Raw genomic sequence first — 23,563 nt, 5'->3', positions numbered from 1 at the left:
TGGCATCTGATTGATCAGATATGTTTTTTTAAGTTATTAATTTACCAACAGACTTTTTCACACGATGTGTTCATGTCAGTTGTTCACAATCACTATTGACTGAGCATATCTCTAGTTTGTACCTTATTAGGCTTTATTCAGAGTTTAAGAAATACACAAAAGAGTTCTTTTGGTAAAAAAAAAGAGTCAAATTATTCTTAGATACTCAATTCACTACTTGATTACTGATTTAATAAAATCACAATTCCTATGTTTAAAGAATTTGGATCTATAACGGTAGACATTAATGATTTTGTAAAAAATTTAATAAGTTAAATTAAAATATAAAATCATATGAAGAGAAGATCTCCAAATTTTCATTCTTTGACAGCCATTAGTATAGTCTCTAAGATCTGACATTTCAAACTGAATTTGAATTTATATTGAATACTTCAACAGAAGTTTAGATAGCTCTAATCTGATTTTTTTAACTGCATACAAATTAACCAGGGTATGTTTCATATTATTCATAACTACCAATTCTACAAATTTCACAAGAGTTTACAAAGGGAACTTCCATACATCAGATAACTGAGTCAAAATCATATTACCAAGTAATAATACATTTTATGTAAACACGTGTGAGAAAGCGGTCTTAGTCTTTCTTGAGAACTATGCTTTGTCTATGTGCTATGGTTATGTGATGAATTATTATATTGTCAGCAATCTCTCAACACTATAGGAGGCACAGTCTCATCTAAAGTGTGAACCCATGCACTGTATCACACATGATAGCCTATCATTCAGCTCTAATGAGGTATATCTCTTCAATCAAAAATAAAACCAAATTTGGAGATCTCTTACTAGGCCTAGTTAATGAAAAATAAGACATAAACTATATAAGCACGGGAAATAGATCCCCATATCTAGAACCATTCTTCTGTGTGTGTGTGTGTGTGTGTGTGTGTGTGTGTGTGTGTGTGTGTGTTAGTCACTCAATTACGTTCGACTCTTTGCAGCCCCACGGACTCTACACCACCAGACTCCTCTGTCCATGTGATTCTCCAGGCAAGAATATTGGAGTGGGTTACCAGTTCCTTCTCCGGGGCCATTCTCATGTAGGAAGGAAGGAAATGGTATCTACCTTGCAGAAACAGGTCTAATGCTAGAAGACAACCAGAAAACAGTGAAATTTGTACTGAATTTTTGGAATGGGAATCATCCTAGGAAATAGGATATGAACAAAACAAAGTATGTGACTTAATAGGTTAATTATCAAAGGATCAGAATTGCACTTTGTAAATTTATTTCTTCTGCTTCTTTTATTTTCTTAATTTTCTTTGTGTTCTTTTCTACAAAGCAAATGTCCTTTATGTTCTTTGCTACTTTTCTTTTCCTCTTGAAAAAAATTTACATACTTCAGATATGCTAAAGGAAACGGCTTTGCCTATAACTGGCCAAGAGCTATAAAGGCAAAAATTATGCCCCACCTCCAACTTTAGAATAATCATCACAACCATAGCCAAAGTGAAATGACCATAAGAGGAAGAGAGAAACAGAGAAGACCAAATAGGGGGAAAAAATTTCAACTCCTAAATCTTCTGCCTTCATAAAAGCTTCAACTTTTCTACAAGTATTCTATTGCTACATTTAGCAGTGGAGGCAGGCCCTCACAAATACAACCCACATTTTGGGTTTTTTAACATTTCATTTGAAGTCTTCAAATGATATTTACTAACTGCCCATAGAAAGCAACATTTCAATCTATGCTTCCAAAAGAAAAGTATAAAAATAAATTACCAAATATACCCATTAATTTCCAGTAAGATTACTCCTTTATTATCTAATATATTGTTTACATAACATGTAACCTATGTCACATTACAAACATGTTTCCTATTGTTGTTTAAAATGAAATGACTTTTATTTTTCAAATAGTATGATAAATTCACGCTTCTTGAACTTCTAAAAGTTCTACAAGAATTTAACTTAAAACTCTAAAACTTAATAGCAACTGTGTAAATAAGTAATAAATCATTTTTTAAAGCAAGGAAATCAATATTTTCCAGGCATTTGCTTATAGTTTTAAGGATAAAAGTAGAGAATACTAGAACTTTTTCTTAGATCACCCATTTCACAAAAAAGCACACTTCCTTATTTCTTACTTTTGAAATCCAAGAAATGTACCCAGTTGGGAATAAAATAAAATTTTACTTAAATTGTACTTTATATTACAAGAGAATTGACTAAAATCAGTTTTAAAGTAACACTCCAACATCCTGATAACTATCACATTTGACAAGTTTGAAACCTATATATTATGTATTTTTACTGTATTTCCCTCTTTGAATACTACAATTACATAACAGGCTTAATGAGGGAAATACTGTCAGAACCAGCAAGCCCATAGACCCATGCTGGTCTGGTCTGTAAGCCAGGGAGTGGAAGCAGGAGTGACACTTCTAGTGACTACATCTAATGTCCCACTATTTAATGTTTTGCTTTTTGTGCTCTAGGCTCTAGTTTTCTGGAAATTTTAAGAGTTCGTGGAAAAGCAAGACATGTTCCCCTGAAGTGGAAGTTGAAACCACCAAAGTGATCATTAACGTTCTTTCCTACCAAGCAGAAAACAAAACAAGGAGGTTTGTGTATTGACAGGGGAAATTAATTTTCTGTGCTGACTAGGACAGAAAAACAGGACTAAAGAGTACCAGGAGTGTGGTAGGATGGAAGATGGGACACCCTGCAGAGCCTTCTAACTGTCGGTGAAAATGCTAAGAGCAAGTTTATTTAAAGGACAAAAAGCAAGCCTAAGAACCAAGAACTCAGACACCTTAGATCTGAAGTCTATTCATCTCACTAGGCTTAGAACTCCACCAGATAAAGTTCGTGTTAAAGGAACATGGAATGAGTAACGGAAAAATCTTAAGCTATAGCCTTTTGTTCAGTTACAGAAACAGAACAGGTCCTTACCTATATTTCCTTGCTTCATACGTCACTTTTTTTTTTAATTTTCCCTCTATTACTTTCTCCTTTCTATTGTAAAATGGCAACACTAATAATTGTTAAAATTTACTGAAGGCCAACCTTCAGTACTTTTAGGTACTATTCTAAATGCTTATTAATATATTTAATCCTTAGGGAAAAAAAGCCTACCAAATTACTGCCGCTACTTAATAGACGAAGAAACAAAGGCCTGAAGAGACTAAGCGGTTAAGATTAAGTCTCACAGCTACTAAGCAGAGACAGATTTTGAGTCTAGGTAGTCTAGCTCCAGAGCCCACACTCCCAACCACTTCTTTATAAAAGCTCATGTTATATTTACCCTCAAATCTATAAACTGCAGAATAATGAAACAGGAATGTCAAGAACAAGAAGCAGTCTTAATCTAAAGATCCAGGATTCATTTAGCAGTGACATTATAATATCATCTTTACAGGTAGTAGCAAAACACTAATTAAAATATACATAAAATAACTGAACTTTTAAAACTACATATATAGGAAGAAGTGTGTATATGTCGTGTGCATTAGAGAGAGGAGAACTAGGCAATCAAAGCATGAAACGTAATGGAAATCTATTGCTTTTCTCTGTCCAGCATCCCTTCCATTATTTGCTCAAAATAGCATATTTACCACTCTTGGGATAATCAAACCTACTGTATTTTGTGTTTTAAAAAGAACTTCCAAACACAAGAATCCCTGACCTAGGAATCACAGGTGTGGGTCCATAATAAAACCAGACCAGATTTTCCCTACTGAGAATTTTATCTTTAGTGTTGTCAGACATTTAAAAAAAAAAAAAGTGGAAGGAATTTATGGAATTACATTATCTAATCTCACATGCTAGTAAAGCAATACTCAAAATTCTCCAAGCCAGGCTTCAGCAATATGTGAAGCGTGAATTTCCTGATGTTCAAGCTGGTTTTACAAAAGGCAGAGGAACCAGAGATCTAATTGCCAACATCCGTTGGATCATGGAAAAAGCAAGAGAGTTTCAGAAAAACATCTATTTCTGCTTTATTGACTATGCCAAAGCCTTTGACTATGTGGATCACAATAAACCATGGAAAATTCTAAAAGAGATGGGCATACCAGACCACCTGACCTGCCTCTTGAGAAATCTGTATGCAGGTCAGGAAGCAACAGTTAGAACTGGACATGGAACAACAGACTGGTTCCAAATAGGAAAAGGAGTATGTCAAGGCTGTATATTGTCACCCTGCTTATTTAACTTATATGCAGAGTACATCATGAGAAACTCTGGACTGGAAGAAACACAAGCTGGAATCAAGATTGCTGGGAGAAATATCAATAACCTCAGATATGCAGATGACACCACCCTTATGGCAGAAAGTGAAGAGGAACTAAAAAGCCTCTTGATGAACGTGAAAGTAGAGAGTGAAAAAGTTGGCTTAAAGCACAACATTCAGAAAACGAAGATCATGGCATCCGGTCCCATCACTTCATGGCAAATAGATGGGGAAACAGTGGAAACAGTGTCAGACTTTATTTTGGGGGGCTCCAAAATCACTGCAGATGGTGACTGCAGCCATGAAATTAAAAGACGCTTACTCCTTGGAAGGAAAGTTATGTCCAACCTAGATAGCATATTCAAAAGCAGAGACATTACTTTGCCAACAAAGGTCCGTCTAGTCAAGGCTATGGTTTTTCCAGTGGTCATGTATGGATGTGAGAGTTGGACTGTGAAGAAGGCTGAGCGCCGAAGAATTGATGCTTTTGTACTGTGGTGTTGGAGAAGACTCTTGAGAGTCCCTTGGACTACAAGGAGATCCAACCAGTCCATTCTGAAGGAGATCAGACCTGGGATTTCTTTGGAAGGAATGATGCTAAAGCTGAAACTCCAGTACTTTGGCCACCTCATGCGAAGAGTTGACTCATTGGAAAAGACTCTGATGCTGGGAGGGATTGGGGCCAGGAGGAGAAGGGGACGACAGAAGATGAGATGGCTAGATGGCATCACTGACTTGACGGACGTGAGTCTGAGTGAACTCCCGGAGTTGGTGATGGACAGGGAGGCCTGGCATGCTGCGATTCATGGGGTCGCAAAGAGTCAGACACGACTGAGCAACTGAACTGAACTGAACTGAATGGAAGTTTGCCACTGAATAATGCAGAAGTTCTTACTACTGAAATGCCTGGAATTGTCTTAGTCTTATCCTTCTTTACTGCTTCTTTGGTGGCTCAGCTGGTAAAAAATCTGCCTACAATGCGGAAGGCCTGGGTTTGATCCCTGGTTGGGGAAGATCCCCTGGAGAACGCAACGGCTACCCACTCCAGTATTCTGGCCTGGAGAATTCCATGGACAGAGGAGCCTGGCAGGCTATTGTCTATGGGGTCGCAAAGAGTCAGACACGACTGAACAGCTTTCACTTTCATTTTATCCTTCTTGGCAATGGCACCCCACTCCAGTACTCTTGCCTGGAAAATCCCATGGACGGAGGAGCCTGGTAAGCTGCAGTCCATGGGGTCGCTGAGGGTTGGACATGACTGAGCAACTTCACTTTCACTTTTCACTTTCATGCATTGGAGAAGGAACTGGCAACCCACTCCAGTGTTTTTGCCTGGAGAATACCAGGGACGGGGGAGCCTGGTGGACTGCCGTCTATGGGGTTACACAGAGTCAGACACGACTGAAGTGACTTAGCAGCAGCAGCAAGACCTGTTTGAACAATTCTTCCTTCAAGTCCATGAGCCAACCAAGTATCTTACCTACAAATTTATTAGAAACCTAGTATCTGTCTTAAAAATTCATTTGATTGCTTGCAACCAAAACCCCATAACTGGTAGAAAACATTGCTATTAAAAAGTCTAATCAAAAATTAAGACATCAGCGATTGGATCTGGGCCTCTAACAGGGGAGATATAGGTCTGCTTGGGTCAGGTAGGACTTACTATGACTGCAAAATGTATGTGAAAAGGGTAAAACTGGATGTTAATGATTATGAAAATACTGGAATTAAAACATTATTTCTGAACATAAATGAACCATTGAAGATTTTCTGGTCCAGACTCTTGAGACAGTACAGACATAGGGGACAGTGGCCATAGCTACAGCTTTAGAGTACAGCCCACAAACCAATTCCTGCACCCTGCTGTCATTCTTATTCTACATTATCTTGACCATCTGTACAACTTTCATGGGCCTTAATAAATTCAGTAGCCCTATTCTCCCACTCAGAAATCTCAAGGACAATGCTTTTGTCCTATAGGTTATATAGACTAATGACAAACACCCACCAGACAATTACCATTGAACACACTTCTTTTTCTCTTATTCTATTGCAAAATACAGATTGAAAGGCGAAAGAAAATGATATGAAGGGAAAATATAATATGGCAAGTGACACATTAGTCTATTAGAGGAAGAAAGCATGATTTTTATTAACTCAGACAATTATAATGACTGCTGTAAATTTACCTGCTTTTCTGAAACATTATAGTGTCCTGGACCTGGAACATCTTTCTCAGTGTTAGAGACGACAGTAAAAGTACTTTTCCTGGCAGTCAAAGACAGGAATGGTGCATAGCCGTCTATAAGTAAAATCATATCATTGGCAGATAAGACAGGATTCTAATGATTTCAGAGAAAAAGCACTCAAAATATGTAAAATCATTTGGTACATCAACTGCTAAGACTATATATTATCAGAACTAATGTCTAGCCACAGAAGTTGTTGCATTTTAAAAGTTCTATGTAAGAGTGGAATTAATATTAATATATATTAAATTAAGAACCTATAGAATTGAACTTACTAAATGAAAGAAAAAATACCTAAAGAAAACAAAAGCTTTTTTTCTTCTAAGCATATTTGGTTGGGATGAAAATGGAAGTTCTATTTAACTGATAAAATATTTTCATCCTCAGAAGATCACAGTTTTATATGTGGGAGAAACCTATTAATTATACAGCTTCCCTGGTGGTTCAGACAGTTAAGAGTCTCCCTACAATGCAAGAGACCTGAGTTCGATCCCTGAGTCGAGAAGATACCCTGGAGAAAGAAATGGCAAACTACTCCAGTATTCTTGCCTGGAAAATGCCATGGACAGAGGAGCCTGGCAGGCTATAGTCCATGGGGTCATAAAGAGTTGGACACGACTGAGCAACTAACACTTTCACTTTCATTAATTATACCAAATAGCATATATGAATTTATAGAGAGAGCCTGCTGCTGCTAAGTCGCTTCAGTCGTGTCCGACTCTGTGCGACCCCATAGACAGTAGCCCACCAGGCTCCACAGTCCCTGGGATTCTCCAGGCAAGAACACTGGAGTGTGCTGCCATCTCCTTCTCCAATGCAAAATGAAAAGTGAAAGTGAAGTCGCTCAGTCATGTCCGACTCCCAGCGACCCCATGGACTGCGGCCCACCAGGCTCCTTAAAGTGAGCTTACAGCAAGTAATTAATACAATGTTTCAGAGAGTCGGACACGACTGACTAAAATTTTCAGCTTCACTTCCTTGCTTGGGTACATGTTTGGCACTCAGTATTTCCTGGATACAAGATACAAGCATAAGATTACTGACATCACTGACATACTCAGTAAATGAACTTATTAGACAGACTTAGTCTGCTGAAAGGCTGATAAAAACTTTTTAAGAAATATATCAAGAAAATGAGCACAGTTTAAGTAACACTGATATTCAAGAAAAAATGAGAGAAAACAGAGCAACTATATTCAACAGGTAATAAAAGGATAAAAGTGAGGACTCAAAACTTGTGAAAATCTTGTACACCTAAGGAAAATGTACACTATGAGGATTTATGGCAATAATTTGTACAGTTTAAAAGCTTGCTAATCTGGACTAATAAAATATATTTTTTAAACCAGAAATAATGTTTTTTTGAGGCCTTCACGCATTAAAATGCAACTGAAATCAAGATTTATTTGTGTAAGGTCTGAAGCACAAAAGAGGTGAGAAAAATACATACCTTACTCTTAAAAAGAAACAACCTACTGAAGCATTAAGTGCTAAAATAATTTTAAACAAGTAAGAATATCTGAAGTGCTAAAGCGCCCAGAGGGTCAAAGGAGGGGAAGTTCTCAACAACACTGAGGTGATTCGAAAAAAACTTCATGAATGACGTTAAAACTCTGGGTGTTAATTTAGTGACTGATGGTTTGAATCTGCTGTTAAAAACAAAAGCAAACAAAACCACACAAGGACCACAAGAACAGAAATCTTTAAAAGGAAGTCAAGATCCATTTTAAAAAGACAAGGGTTGTCTGATAGAGCAGAGAAATCCAGTACAGAAGTTGAAAGGTTCCAAAATGGGGTAAGCAACCAAAGAACAAAATACAGATTTCAAATGGAACACACATACAGGCACACACAAACCAAGCTACAGATTATATCAAGGGAACAGTGCAAACAACCAGAGAGTGTTCTTCCAAGAGGCATAGAAATATGTCCTATAAACTGGAGAAAAGTCAATGAAAAGAAATAGATCTTGAAATGCAAAAACGGAATTAGCACAAGAAGCACTATGGTGTCTATTATAAATATTCTTCATATGTTCAACAAGAGAGAAAGATGAACATAAGGATATAAAAAAGACCCAAAGAAAACTTCTGATAGGAAAAGTATACTTGAGATTAGTAACCACTTTTTATTTTATTATGAGATTTATAACTACTTTTCTGCAGGTTAACAAGACTTTTTTTTCAGTTCAGTGATGGAATTCCAGTTGAGCTATTCCAAATCCTGAAAAATGATGCTGTGAAAGTGCTGCACTCAATATGCCAGAAATTTGGAAAACTCAGAGTGGCCACAGGACTGGAAAAGGTCAGTTTTCATTCCAATCCCAAAGAAAGGCAATGCCAAAGAATGCCCAAACTACCGCATAATTGCACTCATCTCACACGCTAGTAAAGTAATGCTCAAAATTCTCCAAGCCAGGCTTCAGCAATACGTGAACCGTGAACTTCCAGATGTTCAAGCTGGTTTTAGAAAAGGCAGAGGAACCAGAGATCAAATTGCCAACATCCACTGGATCATGGAAAAAGCAAGAGAGTTCCAGAAAAACATCTACTTCTGCTTTATTGACTATGCCAAAGCCTTTGACTGTGTGGATCACAATAAACTGTGGAAAATTCTGAAAGAGATGGGAATACCAGACCACCTGACCTGCCTCTTGAGAAACCTATATGCAGGTCAGGAAGCAACAGTTAGAACTGGACATGGAACAACAGACTGGTTCCAAATAGGAAAAGGAGTACGTCAAGGCTGTATATTGTCACCCTGCTTATTTAACTTCTATGCAGAGTACATCATGAGAAACGCTGGGCTGGAAGAAGCACAAGCTGGAATCAAGATTGCTGGGAGAAATATCAATAACCTCAGATATGCAGATGACCACCACCCTTATGGCAGAAAGTGAAGAGGAACTAAAGAGCCTCTTGATGAAAGTGAAAGAGGAGACTGAAAAAGTTGGCTTAAAGCTCAACATTCAGAAAACAAAGATCATGGCATCCGGTCCCATCACTTCATGGGAAATAGATGGGGAAACAGTGGAAACAGTGTCAGACTTTATTTTGGGGGGCTCCAAAATCACTGCAGATAGTGACTGCAGCCATGAAATTAAAAGACGCTTACTCCTTGGAAGGAAAGTTATGACCAACCTAGATAGCATATTCAAAAGCAGAGACATTACTTTGCCAACAAAGGTCCGTCTAGTCAAGGCTATGGTTTTCCCTGTGGTCATGTATGGATGTGAGAGTTGAACTGTGAAGAAAGCTGAGCGCCAAAGAATTGATGCTTTTGAACTGTGGTGTTAAAGAAGACTCTTGAGAGTCCCTTGGACTGCAAGGAGATCCAACCAGTCCATTCTAAAGGAGATCAGCCCTGGGTGTTCTTTGGAAGGAATGATGCTAAAGCTGAAACTCCAGTACTTTGGCCACCTCATGCGAAGAGTTGACTCATTGGAAAAGACTCTGATGCTGGGAGGAATTAGGGGCAGGAGGAGAAGGGGATGACAGAGGATGAGATGGCTGGATGGCATCACTGACTCAATGGACGTGAGTTTGAGTGAACTCCGGGAGTTGGTGATAGACACGGAGGCCTGGCGTGCTACGATTCATGGGGTCGAAAAGAGTCGGACACAACTGAGTGACTGAACTGAACTGAATCACTTTAAAAAATAATTGTTTTAAGCAAAAATAATTTTGATTTATTGTGGCATTATAGTATATGTAACGGAGAAGGCAATGGCACCCCACTCCAGTACTCTTGCCTGGAGAATCCCATGGATGGAGGAGCCTGGTGGGCTGCAGTCCATGGGGTTGCTAAGAGTCAGATACGACTGAGCGACTTCACTTTCACTTTTCACTTTCATGCATTGGAGAAGGAAATGGCAACCCACTCCTGTGTTCTTGCCTGGAGAATCCCAGGGACGGGGGAGCCTGGTGGGTTGCTGTCTATGGGGTCGCACAGAGTTGGACACAACTGAAGTGACTTAGCAGCAGCATAGTATATGTAAATAGAAAATATTTAGCCACAATAGCACAGAGAATGAGGTAAGGAAAACAGAAGATGTATGGCTCATATACTGTACATGAAGTGGTACAATATTATTTGAAGTTAGACAATGTTAAGTTAGAGATGTATACTGTAAACACTAGTGGAACCACTAAAAAATAAAAGAAAGCTACAGCTAGTAAACCAGTAGTAGAGATAAAAACAAAAGTACCTTTTTTAAAACTCAAATCATTCAACTATGGCAGGGAAAGAAGCAAAGGGTAACAAAGAGCAGATGAGAAAAATAGCTAGCAAATTCTAAGAGAGTAAATTTAAACACAACAATATTGATAACAAAATTAAATGGAAAATGTCTAAACATCCCAATTAAAAGAGATTGTCAGACTTGATAAAAAAGCAACATCTAACTTCAGGGTGTCTATAGGAAACCCTCTTAAAACATAAGACACAGAGATGAAAGGATGAGATACATCCATGCATCGAAAAAACCTGGTGTGACTAAATTAAAATCAACAAGGCAGATTTCAGAACAACAAATACCAGGAATAAGAGACATTTCATTATGTTAAAGAGATCATTTCATCAATAGGATTCAACGATCCATTAAGAAAGGCGAGAAGTAACTGCCAAAAAAATTAGAATAGTGCTTACCAGTAGGGGAGAAGGTAAGGGTTATGAATGAAAAAGAAAATTTTGCAATGCCATATTTCTTTGAGTATTCACTTTTTAAGTTGTATGTTTACATTTTATGTGATTTTCTGTATAAGTATTTCATCTCACAATTAAAGGTATATATTTTTTTAATTTAGGTGTATACAGACACTGGGATAATATGAGACAGATATGAAAATGAAGAAAGCTAAGCTCAGGGGTAGTTCTGAGGCAGCTGTCTCAAAACATGGCAGAGATTCTAAATGAATCTATCTAAAGAAATATAAAATGAATTGCAAAATACTGAAATTCATATAAAACTGGGGGAACCTCCAATAGCCCATGTGCTCAAAAGAGACAGTGCTCCTAAAATCTTCACTGAAGTTTCCCAAAATTAATCACATAAAATCTTTCATCAATAGGTTAAAAGTTTACATAACATATTGAGCTCAAGTAAAATCACAAGAAAATTAAAACGTTTTTACTAATAAGCTCCATAAGAAAGGAAGATTTTCTGCTTTATTTATAATTATATGCCTCTTTACCTATGGTTTACAGTTATGGTGACACACTGCCTCAGTTGGCCCAGGACACAGGACTGGAAGTGCTGAAATCAGGACATTCCCAGACAAACCAGGATGGTTTGTCTCCCTATCATACTGTCCTGCACACTAAACAATAAATGTAGAATTAATAGATGATACTCTAAACTACACCTTTAGTCATTCATTCAGCAACACTAAATGCTTTATTATGTGTCAGAGAGAGGCAATGAGAGTGCAATAACGAATAAGCTAAAACCCTGGCCTCAACTAGAGGGAAAGCCAGACAAATAAACAAATACTTAGATTACAAACAGTGTTGCCAATAATTAAGGTATAAAATATAGGAGTAGAGGGTTCTGGCATATTAGGGTTGGTGAAATGAAAAATAAAAAGTTTCATTTGAGACATAGAATATATTGACATGTGAAGTTCCAACAATAAATGATAAATCAAACTGTCAGGTAGAAAGAAGAAATGAAGAATGTAGGAGGATAAGATTTGAGAAGAATAAGTTCAATTTGAGATGTATTAAGTTTGAGGCACCAATAGCAGAAAATAAATCAGACTGGCATAAAGCAATAAAAGTCAGTCTATTTTCTGAGAAAGAAGGTGAGCAGCTGGGGGATGGAGTACAAGTTCTATAGCCACAATTACAGACACAAAGCAAGCAGGGCGTTCTTCACATAAAAGCAATAACTAGAACTTTGAAACATACTCATCTTCAGGGATATCAACATTTAAAGCAATCACATTTTTTAATATAAACTTAAATACAGATCAATTGCATTCCCTCAAGTGGTCTCCTGAATTCTGAATGGCTAATAAGATAAAGTCATTATTGTTGGCATAAGCACATAGGCAGGAGTTTAAGTCCATGGAGAGCTCATGCTTCTACGGCAGATTAAACTAACAGCTTCCCTATAAAAAAAGAAATTTGGCAAAAAATATATTAACAGCCAGCATTATCCAGTTCAGATAACTAATAGAGAACCAATACAGATAACTAATACATTTTAACATGGGGTACCATATATTATGTAAATAAAGATCAGAAAACAATGAAATATTCCTTAGCACAATAATGCCAGGAGCTGTCCATTATTAAAGGGACTATGTTTTTATCATATTTTACTAGGCTGGTCATTTATGGCAAAGATTTGCTTTAATGAGATAAGATTTCCTTGCTTCTCAGATAATTCACAAGAAAATCAGGAGCAGCTCTCACTAATCTGGATCTGGAATATCCATTATCTCTTCCAGACATGAAATCTGAATCATGAAATCAGTCCTATTCCTTTCAGGCTGCAAATACTGGGTAGAAAAGAGTATCCCTGATTAGCTGGACAAAAGTCGAGGCAATGAAGTTTGCAAATTAATGTGGAAAGAATTTCCTGAGGGAAATATGAAGACAATACACTAGAGGACTGACCAAGCAGGGTACAGTAAGCAAAGAATGGTAATGAGGAGAGAAAGGCTGGAAATAAAGAATATCTGCACTGTTCTGAAGTTTTAAGACTCTAAGTTTTTTCTCTTTTTGTGTAATTCAAGGTAACAAGTAAATTACATAAAGTTCCCAACATTTCCTACATCATACTCTACAAAATTCACCTGACCCTTAAATAACTGTGTGTACTTCTCTATAGCCCAGTGTTACTGATCTCAAAGAAGTGAAAAGCAGAATGTACCTAGGAAAGAGGTAACAGCTACTTTTAATTACCTTGCCAGGGAATCTGGTAGAAAATGACTAAAGAAATGCCTATGCCCTCTATTGATTACTATTATTAGCATGTCTGCCGAGTACTGCTAAAACAGGATTCCATATGATGCAGTTGCTCAAAGTTCCCATGAATGGAATTTCCTAGCTTCCTTCATAGGTCAACAAGGCACAATTCTATAAAGCAGTAAAAGGACCTTGCAAACCCTAGTTACTTATCTCCAATCAGAGTTCACACAAAGAAGAATTAAAAACTCTTATAACCTGACACATGTAACTCATCAGATTTTTCAAACTTTACTTCAAGAAATTACTGTTTTGCTATTTTTTTTTAACTAAGCACTTAGGTATTAGGGTATTGAGCAAAAAACTGAGACTAATACAGTGGAGATCTTGGTTATTGACCTCAAAAATCTCACATTTTAGTGCAGCAGCCGGGTAAGTAAACACGTAATTACAATACAGTACCAAAGTCCTTTGAGCTATTAAGGAGTCAAAGAAGAAAGACCTGGGACTGAGTGGAGTCAGAGAAAAACTTCACCTGGGGCTCAAGACGTAAGTAGTAATTAGCCAAGTAAGGAAAGAAGAGAGAACATACCCAGCAAAGGTATCAGCAGGTACAAAGGAATGGAGGTGAGTGAGCATGAATTTACAGATAATGCAAGGCTGGAATTGCTAATGTGTTGGTTAGCTGTTGGTGGAGGTGTAGATCACATTAGACATAAAACAGACATTGTTAGAGACTGAAATAGAGGGAAACGAGAAATATTTTATTGACAAAAGTGTTAGTCACTCAGTTGTGTCCAACTTTTTGCCAACCCCATGGACTGTAGCCCACTAGGCTCCTCTGTCCATGGAATTCTCCAGACAAGAATACTGGAGTGGGTTGCCATTCTCTTCTCCAGGGGATCTTCCCAACCCAGGGAACAAATCCAGGTCTCGTGCATTGCAGGCAGATTCTTTACCATCAGAGCCACCAGGGAAGCCCTTGTTTCAGAATAAAAATAACAAATACCAAATTAAGTCAAGGGCAATTAAATGACGAAAGGGAACTAGTTTGAGAGATAAAGATAAGAAAGAATCAATAGGTCCTAAGATCAATGAGAGTGATTAGAGGGGAAAAAAAGGAGTCTACAGTAATTTCAAAGCTTAAAGTTTCTAATTGACTGATAGGGAATTTTTTTTCAAAGGGCCCAGTAATTCTGGGGAAACTGGTAAGTTCAGACACTTTAGGTAGAGATGCCTAAAAAAAGTAAAAGACCTTATCAAAAGAAAGCTCATCTTAGAGATATGAAACACCTGTATCACAGGAGTCATCAGAATATAGATAGCAGGTGAAGCTGTGGATTTGAATGAGAAAGTAAACATGAGAAAACAAGCAAATGATGGAAAGTACAGTATATAAACATGTAAAAGTATTTAGAAATACCTTATAATAAAAATCTTTAAAGAAGATTATAGAGTATTGGTTTGAGAGGGGAAAATGATACTTTGATTCAGCATTTAACAAATGTTTACTGTGTCCAAACCATGTACCAGGCACTGTTACAACAGTTAGGAAAAGAACCAGCAAAAAGATGTTACAGACGCCAGGGAAAGAAGTATCTCTAAAAAAAAGAGTGGTAAGTTGTGTCAAAATAAAATAAAGATAGAAAAGTGTAAGCATTTTGGGTGGTCATTGGTGGCTAATAAATCGGTAGGGAGGTAATGCTTTTAACTCAGCTGCATTAAATAAAGATGCATCATAAGCTCCAAAAACACTGATATTAATATCAGAAGCTGAAAGGCAGTAAAATTCAAGATTAAAACAATGACAAAAGACAAATTAGTACTCCAAAGAAACCTAAATCAACCTACCATCCTAATCTCATCAATCATGTCAATGGAATAATGGATCCTAGCACTTATTCAAAAATACAGGAATTGTGTGGGAATAGGGAAAATGTAGGCTAAAAAGGAAAAAAGTTTAATTTGGATGGTATCAAGCCCCACAAAAAATCAGATTAGAAAAAACAGAAAGAAAATTATGTTACTTTTTAAAAGTTACCCCATCCACTAACTACAAACAAATGAGAGCAAATAATTACTTAAATTATCCATTCCCATTTCACCTCTCAACGAGTAAAGCTCTTCTTAAGGAAAGTGGGATAAAGAGCTCTCATTAAGTAAGTTCTAGTAGATGGTGATGGTCAGATAGAAGGCATCTACATGAAAAAAAAAGATATTCCAAAACAAATATAAAAGTATTATCTTAGTAAATGTTTCTAGGAAAGGTGTGTGAGGCAGGCAGGATTACAAAGAAGAGACAGAAGGTGGTAAGAAGCACACCAGTGATTTGGAGACTCATATAATAAACAGAACATTTCATGCAAAAGTGAAGTCACTCAGTTGTATCTGACTCTTTGCAATCACATGGACTGTAGCCCACCAGGCTCCTTGGTCCACGGGATTTTCCAGGCATGAATACTGGAGTGGGTTGCCATTTCCTTCTCCACGGGATCTTCCCAACCCAGGGTCGAACCCAGCCAGGTCTCCCGAAGTGTAGGCAGACGCTTTACTGTCTGAACTACTGGGCACAATAAAGGACAGAAATGGTATGGACCTAACAGAAGCAGAAGCTATTAAGAAGAGGTGGCAAGAATACACACAAGAACTATACAAAAAAGATCTACATGACCCAGATAATCACAATGGTGTGATCACTCACCTAGAGCCAGACAATCTGGAATGCAAAGTCAAGTGGGCCTTAGGAATATCACTACAAACAAAGCTAGTGGAGGTGATTGAATTCCAGTTGAGATATTTCAAATCCTAAAAGATGATGCTGTGAAAGTGCTGCCCTCAATATGCCAGCAAATTTGGAAAACTCAGAGTGGCCACAGGACTGGAAAAGGTCAGTTTCCATTTCAATCCCAAAGAAAGGCAATGCCAAAGAATGCTCAAACTACTGCAAAATTGCACTCATCTCACACGCTAGCGAAGTAATGTTCAAAAATCTCCAAGCCAGGCTTCAATAGGACATGAATCGTGAACTTCCAGATGTTCAAGCTGGTTTTAGAAAAGGCAGAGGAACCAGAGATCAAACTGGTAATATCCGCTGGATCATCAAAAAAGCAAGAGAGTTCCAGAAAAACATCTACTTCTGCTTTATTGACTATGCCAAAGCCTTCGATTGTGTGGATCACAACAAACTCTGGAAAATCCTTAAAGAGATGGGAATACCAGACCACCTGACCTGCCTCTTGAGAAACCTATATGCAGGTCAGGAAGCAACAGTTAGAACTGGACATGGAACAACAGACTGGTTCCAAATAGGAAAAGGAGTACGTCAAGGCTGTATACTGTCACCCTACTTATTTAACTTATACGCAGAGTACATCATGAAAAACGCTGGGCTGGATGAAGTACAAGCTGAAATCAAGATTGCCGGGAGAAATATCAATAACCTCAGATATGCAGATGACCACCACCCTTATGGCAGAAAGTGAAGAGGAACTCAAAAGCCTCTTGATGAAAGTGAAAGAGGAGAGTGAAAAAGTTGGCTTAAAATTCAACATTCAGAAAACGAAGATCATGGCATCCAATCCCATCACTTCATGGGCAAATAGATGAGGAAGCAGTGGAAACAGTGACAGACTTTAGTTTGGGGGGCTCCAAAATCACTGCAGATGGTGACTGCAGCCATGAAATTAAAAGATGTTTGCTCCTTGGAAGAAAAGTTATGACCAACCTAGACAGAATATTAAAAACCAGAGACATTGCCAACAAAGGTCCATCTAGTCAAGGCTATGGTTTTTCCAGTAGTCATGTATGGATGTGAGAGTTGGACTATAAAGAAAGCTGAGCATCAAGGAATTGATGCTTTTGAAGTATGATGTTGGAGAGGACTCTTAAGAGTCCCTTGGACTGCAAGGAGATCCAACCAGACCATCCTAAAGGAAATCAGTCCTGAATATTCATTGGAAGGACTGATGCTGAAGCTGATACTCCAATACTTTGGCCACCTGATGCAAAGAACTGACTCATTAGAAAAGACCCTGATGCTGGAAAAGATTGAAGGCAGGAGGAGAAGGAAACCACAGAGGATGAGATGGTTGAATGTCATCACCGACTCAATAGACATGAGTTGGAGTAAATTCCGGGAGTTGTGGATAGACAAGGAGGCCTGGCATGCTGCAGTCCATAGGGTCGCAAAGAGGCGGACACGACTGAACAACTGAACTGAACTGATAGTCAACTGGGACAGGGAAATCAAAATCCCAGATCGAATCTGCAGCATTTAAACTAAGATGTAGAAAACCACTGTAAAATCAAAAAGGCTTACTGGTCTAGTGAAATGGGAAAAATTAGTTTATCATCTGTAAAAACAGGGATAGAATTTTCACGGCTTACTTCATGTTCTGTTATACCTATGGAGTTGTACTATAGTGTTTAACTCAGGCACACATGAGCGGGGCAGACTGAAAGTGAGGCGCCTGTCACAAATGCTTGCCTTTCTCTCCATCTTACCTGTTGCCTGCTGCTTCAGGTAAGGAACCTGGTAAGATCCAGGACCCACACGATCCTCAGTGCTGCCACCTTCAGCCAGTCTAAGCACACGGGGAGCCCGGTCATACATAATGGCGTGAGGGGAGGGGTGCGCGGCTGCAAAGGCATTAAGAACAGAGCAGCTAGAAGAAAGGGTGGAGCAAAAAGTCGTCAACCAACTTAGAAGGCCCGGGAAGAATTTCTGTAAATGGAGGAGCTAGCGCAGGGGCTATCGCCCCACCTGCTGATTGGTGTCAGATTTCTCCCAGGCGACTTCTAGCCTCATGGAAAACTTGAAAACAGTGTAACCAGACATAAGACTTCCCACAGAATCGTCGGTTCACCAACCGAGACCTGAAGCCGCTCCAAGGAACGAGGTTAAGTACTAGGCGTCCGCCCCCGTGCTTCCGGCCCTGCCTCCGCCCATTTCTCGCCTACCGGAAGTCTCTGGACGAAAGGTTGAGGCGCTTTTCTCGAGCCGAGCCCTGAGAGCATGCGCACCGAGCCCTAAGCTTCCCGACTCGCTGCGCCCGGCGCTTTTGGCTTTCTAAAGTAAAGAACATACTCGAACCCCCGCGATATTCTTACTTTTCTAATTACATTGGATCCTGACTCGTCAGAAAACCTCTAGAAAACGGATTAGGAGTTAGGGCTCATTTGATTGTGATCCATTTTCCCTTTAAGTCAGTGCGGCTGGGAAAGAGACTACCAAAAACTGTGAAATGAAAGTCTTACTACGAAAAGAAACGATTCTGTGCCCACACTCCCACCACAACTATACTCGCACCCCAGGGGGAAAGAAAGCACTTCTCACTTTATCCCAGATATAGTCCACACTGTGGCTCAGAAAAACCCAGAAGGTGGTGATGACAGAAACAGAAAACCCGGGGAAGAAGAAAAAACTCACCAACCGACGCAATGCAAATGCAGGTAACTGAAAGGTGCATCTGTTGTTAGATACCAAGCAACAGCAGCAGACTCATTACTCTGTTCATAAAGTAAAACAGAGGCGTTAAGAAAGCGCAGCTCCGTACAAGGCGTTTCAGCGTCTCAAGAATGTATCTGTAGTACCTTTTTTCCTACTCAATAACCTGAATAATTATTTACTCACTAAAAAAACACTGGCATATACTATCGGTTCAGTATCATGCTAGATTGTGGGGACCCAAAGATATAAGAAAGTCTTCATCAAGTCTTCTATATCTTATAGAGAAAGAGACGTGTGTAATCCATAACGAGAGATGGATAAAATGATTTTTTTTTTAATTTTCAGCACTTTAGATACCGCCCCTTCCTACTAAGAAACTGATTCTTATCAGTCAGTCAGTTGCTCAGTCGTGTCCGACTTTTTGTGACCCCCATGGACTGCAGCATGCCAGGCTTCCTGTCCATCACCAACTACGGAAGCTTGCTCAAACTCATGTCCAAGGAGTGGGTGATACCATCAAACCATCTCATCATCTGTTGTCCTCTATGGTGACCCCAAAAAGCAAATTCAGGTCCAGGCCATTTTGCTGTGGCACTGGTGCCGGCTCTCACCTCCTGATTTTTCTGGTCTGCACAGTCTACATTACTCTTGCCTGCGGTAAGGGTTTGCTGTTGAAAATGGAAGTGTCAAAGGAGGCTTTTCTACTTCCTGTCTGGATTTTATTTTTGTCCACTGGCGCCAACCTAGTTTAGACAAAAGGAGCTCTTTATAGGGTCTATCGAAGCTTGTTTACGTATCTCCAAAGGGGATTTTGTAACCTTAGGACCTGTGTACCAACTAGGAATGAGCTTCCCAAGTGGCGCTAGTGGTAAAGAACCTGTCTGTCTGCAGGACAGGTAAGAGATGCAGGTTTGATCCCTGTTTGGGAAGATTTCCCTAGAAAAGGGCATGGCAACCCACTCCAGTATTCTTGCCTGGAGAATCCCAAGGACAGAGGAGCCTGGGGGGCTACAGTCCACAGGGTCACAAAGAGTCTGACACGACTGAAGCGACTTAGCACACACCCACCAGCTAGGAATACAGAATTTATATCTTGCTGCCACCTCAGTGTGTGGTCTTTCCTCAAATACCTCACAGAGAGGGATAGCTGATCAGTGGCAAGACTAGCATTTCAAAGTCTTGTCAATCAGTCAGTCAGTTCAGTCGCTCCGACTCTGCGACCCCATGAATCGCAGCACACCAGGCCTCCCTGTCCATCACAAACTCCCCAAGTTCACTCAGACTCATGTCCATCGAGTCAGTGATGCCATCCAGCCATCTGATCTCTGTCCTCCCCTTCTCGTCCTGCCCCCAATCCCTCCCAGCATCAGAGTCTTTTCCAATGAGTCAGCTCTTCGCATGAGGTGGCCAAAGTACTGGAGTTTCAGCTTCAGCATCATTCCTTCCAAAGAAATCCTAGGGCTGATCTTCTTCAGAATAGACTGGTTGGATCTCCATGCAGTCTAAGGGACTCTCAAGAGTCTTCTCCAACACCACAGTTCAAAAGCATCAATTCTTCGGCGCTCAGCCTTCTTCACAGTCCAACGCTCACAATCCATACATGACCACAGGAAAAACTATAGTGAGATCCTATTTAAATATTTGTGGTCAGGTCTATTTTAAATATGATACCACTGAGGTACAGCATCTAGAGTCTTCCAAATTTTGTAACATTTGGTCGCTGAGAATTCTGTATTCCTAACAAAACACTTTTCTTTGAAAAGTTTTTAGTGTGAAAATCCTTTATCTATTTCCTTGATTACTGTGCCTGTTCTAACTTCCCCAGCTTTTATTTCCACCTTATGGTTCAGTAACCAGAATAGTACAAAGTATTTAAGAATTGGAAGATACTTTTAAAATGAGAACACCAAACCTTTTTACTTATTTCTCAGTGTGGTAAATATTTCTGAAATAGTTTAGAATGAGTGTGCTGCTAAAAAAAAAAAAAAAGAATGAGTGTGCTGCTACAATGTCAACATTGAATTATAATTATATATGAATACAAAATAATTTGATTCAGCATTCCTCAGTTCCTACAAAATAGTTTTAATGCTAATCAACCACACTGTATTAACATTACTGTAGTAAGATATGGAAACTGTCTTTGAATTCAGGTTTATTTGACTGTAAAATTTGGGTTCTTTCCATTTCTCCATACTGGCTTCCACAACAATAAACTTTAAAATGAAGCTTGGGAGTGGGAACTCTGCTTTAAGTAGCATTAAATACCATATAAATATAAAAACTGAATTGTTTTTGAAATTAATTTCTTCACCTCATGATGGTTTTCCATTTTTTTCTATTGTTTTGCTTTTTGTTAAAAAAAAAATCAAGCAATAGTAACAAATCATTTAGCATGTATCAATCAAATGAGTATATGTCAATGTTATTAGAGGTCATATTATAAAGTGATATTGTTGCTCGTTAAGTAATGCCCGACTCTTGTGACTCCATGGACTGTAGCCCACTAGGCTCCTTCTGTCCATGGGATTTCCCAGGCAAGAATACTAGAGTGGGATGCCATTTCCTTCTTCAGAGGATCTTCCCAACCAAGGGTTCAAACCTGCATCTCCTATATTAGCAGGCAGATTCTTTACCACTGAGCCACAAGGGAAGCTAGTAAAGTTACTAGCTTTAACACATTCAAGTTAAAAAGGTAAAAAACACAAAGGTAAAAATAACACATTCAAGTTAAAAAGGTAAAAAAGTCATTAATATAATGTTTTGAAGCTTACACAGTATATTTTATGTTCAGTATTTTAATTTGTGTTTAAGCTGCAGATTTAATGATTCTGAAATCATGAAATGTGTTTTTTTAACTATAGTTGATTTACAATGTGTTAATTTTTGCTGTACAGCAAAGTGACTCAGTTACATACATATATACATTCTTTTTTATATTTTTTTCCATTATTGTTTATCCCAGGATATTGAATATAGTTCCCTGTGCTATACAGTCGGACTTTGTTGTTTATGTATCCTATAGGTAGTAGTTTGCATCTGCTAACCCCAAACTCCCAGCCCATCCCTCCCCTACTCTCCTTCCTCTCGGCAACAACAAACCTGCTCTCTCTGTGACTCTCAGTCTGTGACTGAGTTTCTGTTTCATAGATCAGTTCATCTGTGCCATATTTTAGAGTCCACACATTAAGTGATATCATATGGTATTTGTCTTTCTCTTTTTGACTTACTTCACTTAGTATGATAATCTCCAGTTGCATCCACGTTGCTGCAAATGGCATTATTTTGTTCTTTTTTATGGCTGAGTAATAGTCGTGTGTGTGTGTGTGTGTGTGTGTGTGTACATCACATGTTATCTATTCCTTTGTCAATAGACATTTAGGTTGTTTCCATGTCTTTTTTATTGTGAATATTGCTACTCTGAACATAGGGGTGCATATATCTTTTTAAATTATAGTTTTATATATATATATATATATATATATATATACACACACCCAGGAGTAGAATTGCTGAGTCATATTGTAATTGTATTTTTAGTTTTCGGAAGAACCTCCATACTGTTTTCCATTGTGGGTTCACCAGCTTACATTCCCACCAACAGCATAGGAGGGTTCCCTTTTCTCCACACCCTCCCTAGCATTTGTTATTTGTAGACTTTTTAATGATGGTCATTCTGACTGATATGAAGTGATACCTCATTGTAGTTTTCATTTGCATTTCATGAAATGTATTTTAAAAATTATACCATTATCCAATGCCTACCTGAGTTTTTTTCCACTGACATTTATTGAGCACCTACTATGTGCTAGCACTATGTGAATCACTTTACATGAATTGTCTAAATCATTTCTCACATAACCCATGTAGTAGACTCTATTAATATGTCTACTCTGTTAATACGATGAGGCTTAGAGCCATTGAATTTCTTATTCAATATCACATAGTTAATGAATGATGGAGCTAATCAGTTTGACTCTAGAAACTGTTTTCATAGCCATTATGAGGGAGATGCCCCCAACTGTCCTGTACTCTGACACCCGATAGTAGTTTGTTTTTATTTTTTTTAACCAATTCTTATTTCAGTGTGGCTGCATGTTTATTTATTTCTAAAATGAAAATCTAGAAGTGATCTTTCAGGCGTGATGTGGTAGCTCCTTGATGCCAGGAAACTAGGATGCTATATTATGTTGCTCTGTATCTTGATGTGCTGTTCCCATTCTTGAGATTCCTCATGGTCCAAAAATTATCTGCTGGAGCTCTAGCCATTATTAGTGGCAGAAGGACTATGAAGACATTCTAAAGACTGAAGTAAAGTCATTTAGGGCTGGTGACTCCCTAGTGGTTCAGTGGTAAGGAATCTGCCTGCCAATGCAAGAGACATAGGTTCAATCCCAGTGTTGAGAAAATCCTTTCAAACCAGAATTGAAAGAGACACATGCACCCCAATGTTCATCACAGCACATTTACAATAGCCAGGACATGGAAGCAACCTAGATGTCCATTGGCAGGTGAATGGATAAGAAAGCTGTGGTACATATACACAATGGAATATTACTCAGCCGTTAAAAAGAATGCGTTTGAATCAGTTCTAATGAGGTGGATGAAACTGGAGCCTATTATACCGAGTGAAGTAAATCGGAAAGAAAAACAGCAATACAGTATACTAATGCATATATATGGAATTTAGAAAGATGGTAACGATGACCCTATATGTGAGAG

The 23,563-nt window shown here is 38.6% G+C and overlaps 1 protein-coding gene across 1 annotated transcript in view; it reads right to left on the bottom strand.

The window, feature by feature from the left end:
• Nucleotides 1–18,316, bottom strand: part of STPG2 (sperm tail PG-rich repeat containing 2) — a 626,162-nt gene extending 607,846 nt beyond the window's left edge. The window contains exons 1-2 of the mRNA XM_027544018.1: nt 17,896–18,316; nt 6,421–6,533 (exon numbers count right to left, since the gene is read on the bottom strand). Coding sequence (XP_027399819.1) covers nt 6,421–6,533; nt 17,896–18,004 — 222 coding nt within the window. The 5' untranslated portion in view covers nt 18,005–18,316. The remainder of the gene's footprint in view (nt 1–6,420; nt 6,534–17,895) is intronic.
• Nucleotides 18,317–23,563: the final 5,247 nt, after the last annotated feature.

Source organism: Bos indicus x Bos taurus, chromosome 6, assembly GCF_003369695.1.
Source record: "Bos indicus x Bos taurus breed Angus x Brahman F1 hybrid chromosome 6, Bos_hybrid_MaternalHap_v2.0, whole genome shotgun sequence".
NCBI classification, from domain to species: Eukaryota; Metazoa; Chordata; class Mammalia; order Artiodactyla; family Bovidae; genus Bos; species Bos indicus x Bos taurus.
This window is presented reverse-complemented; position numbering and strand designations above follow the sequence as displayed.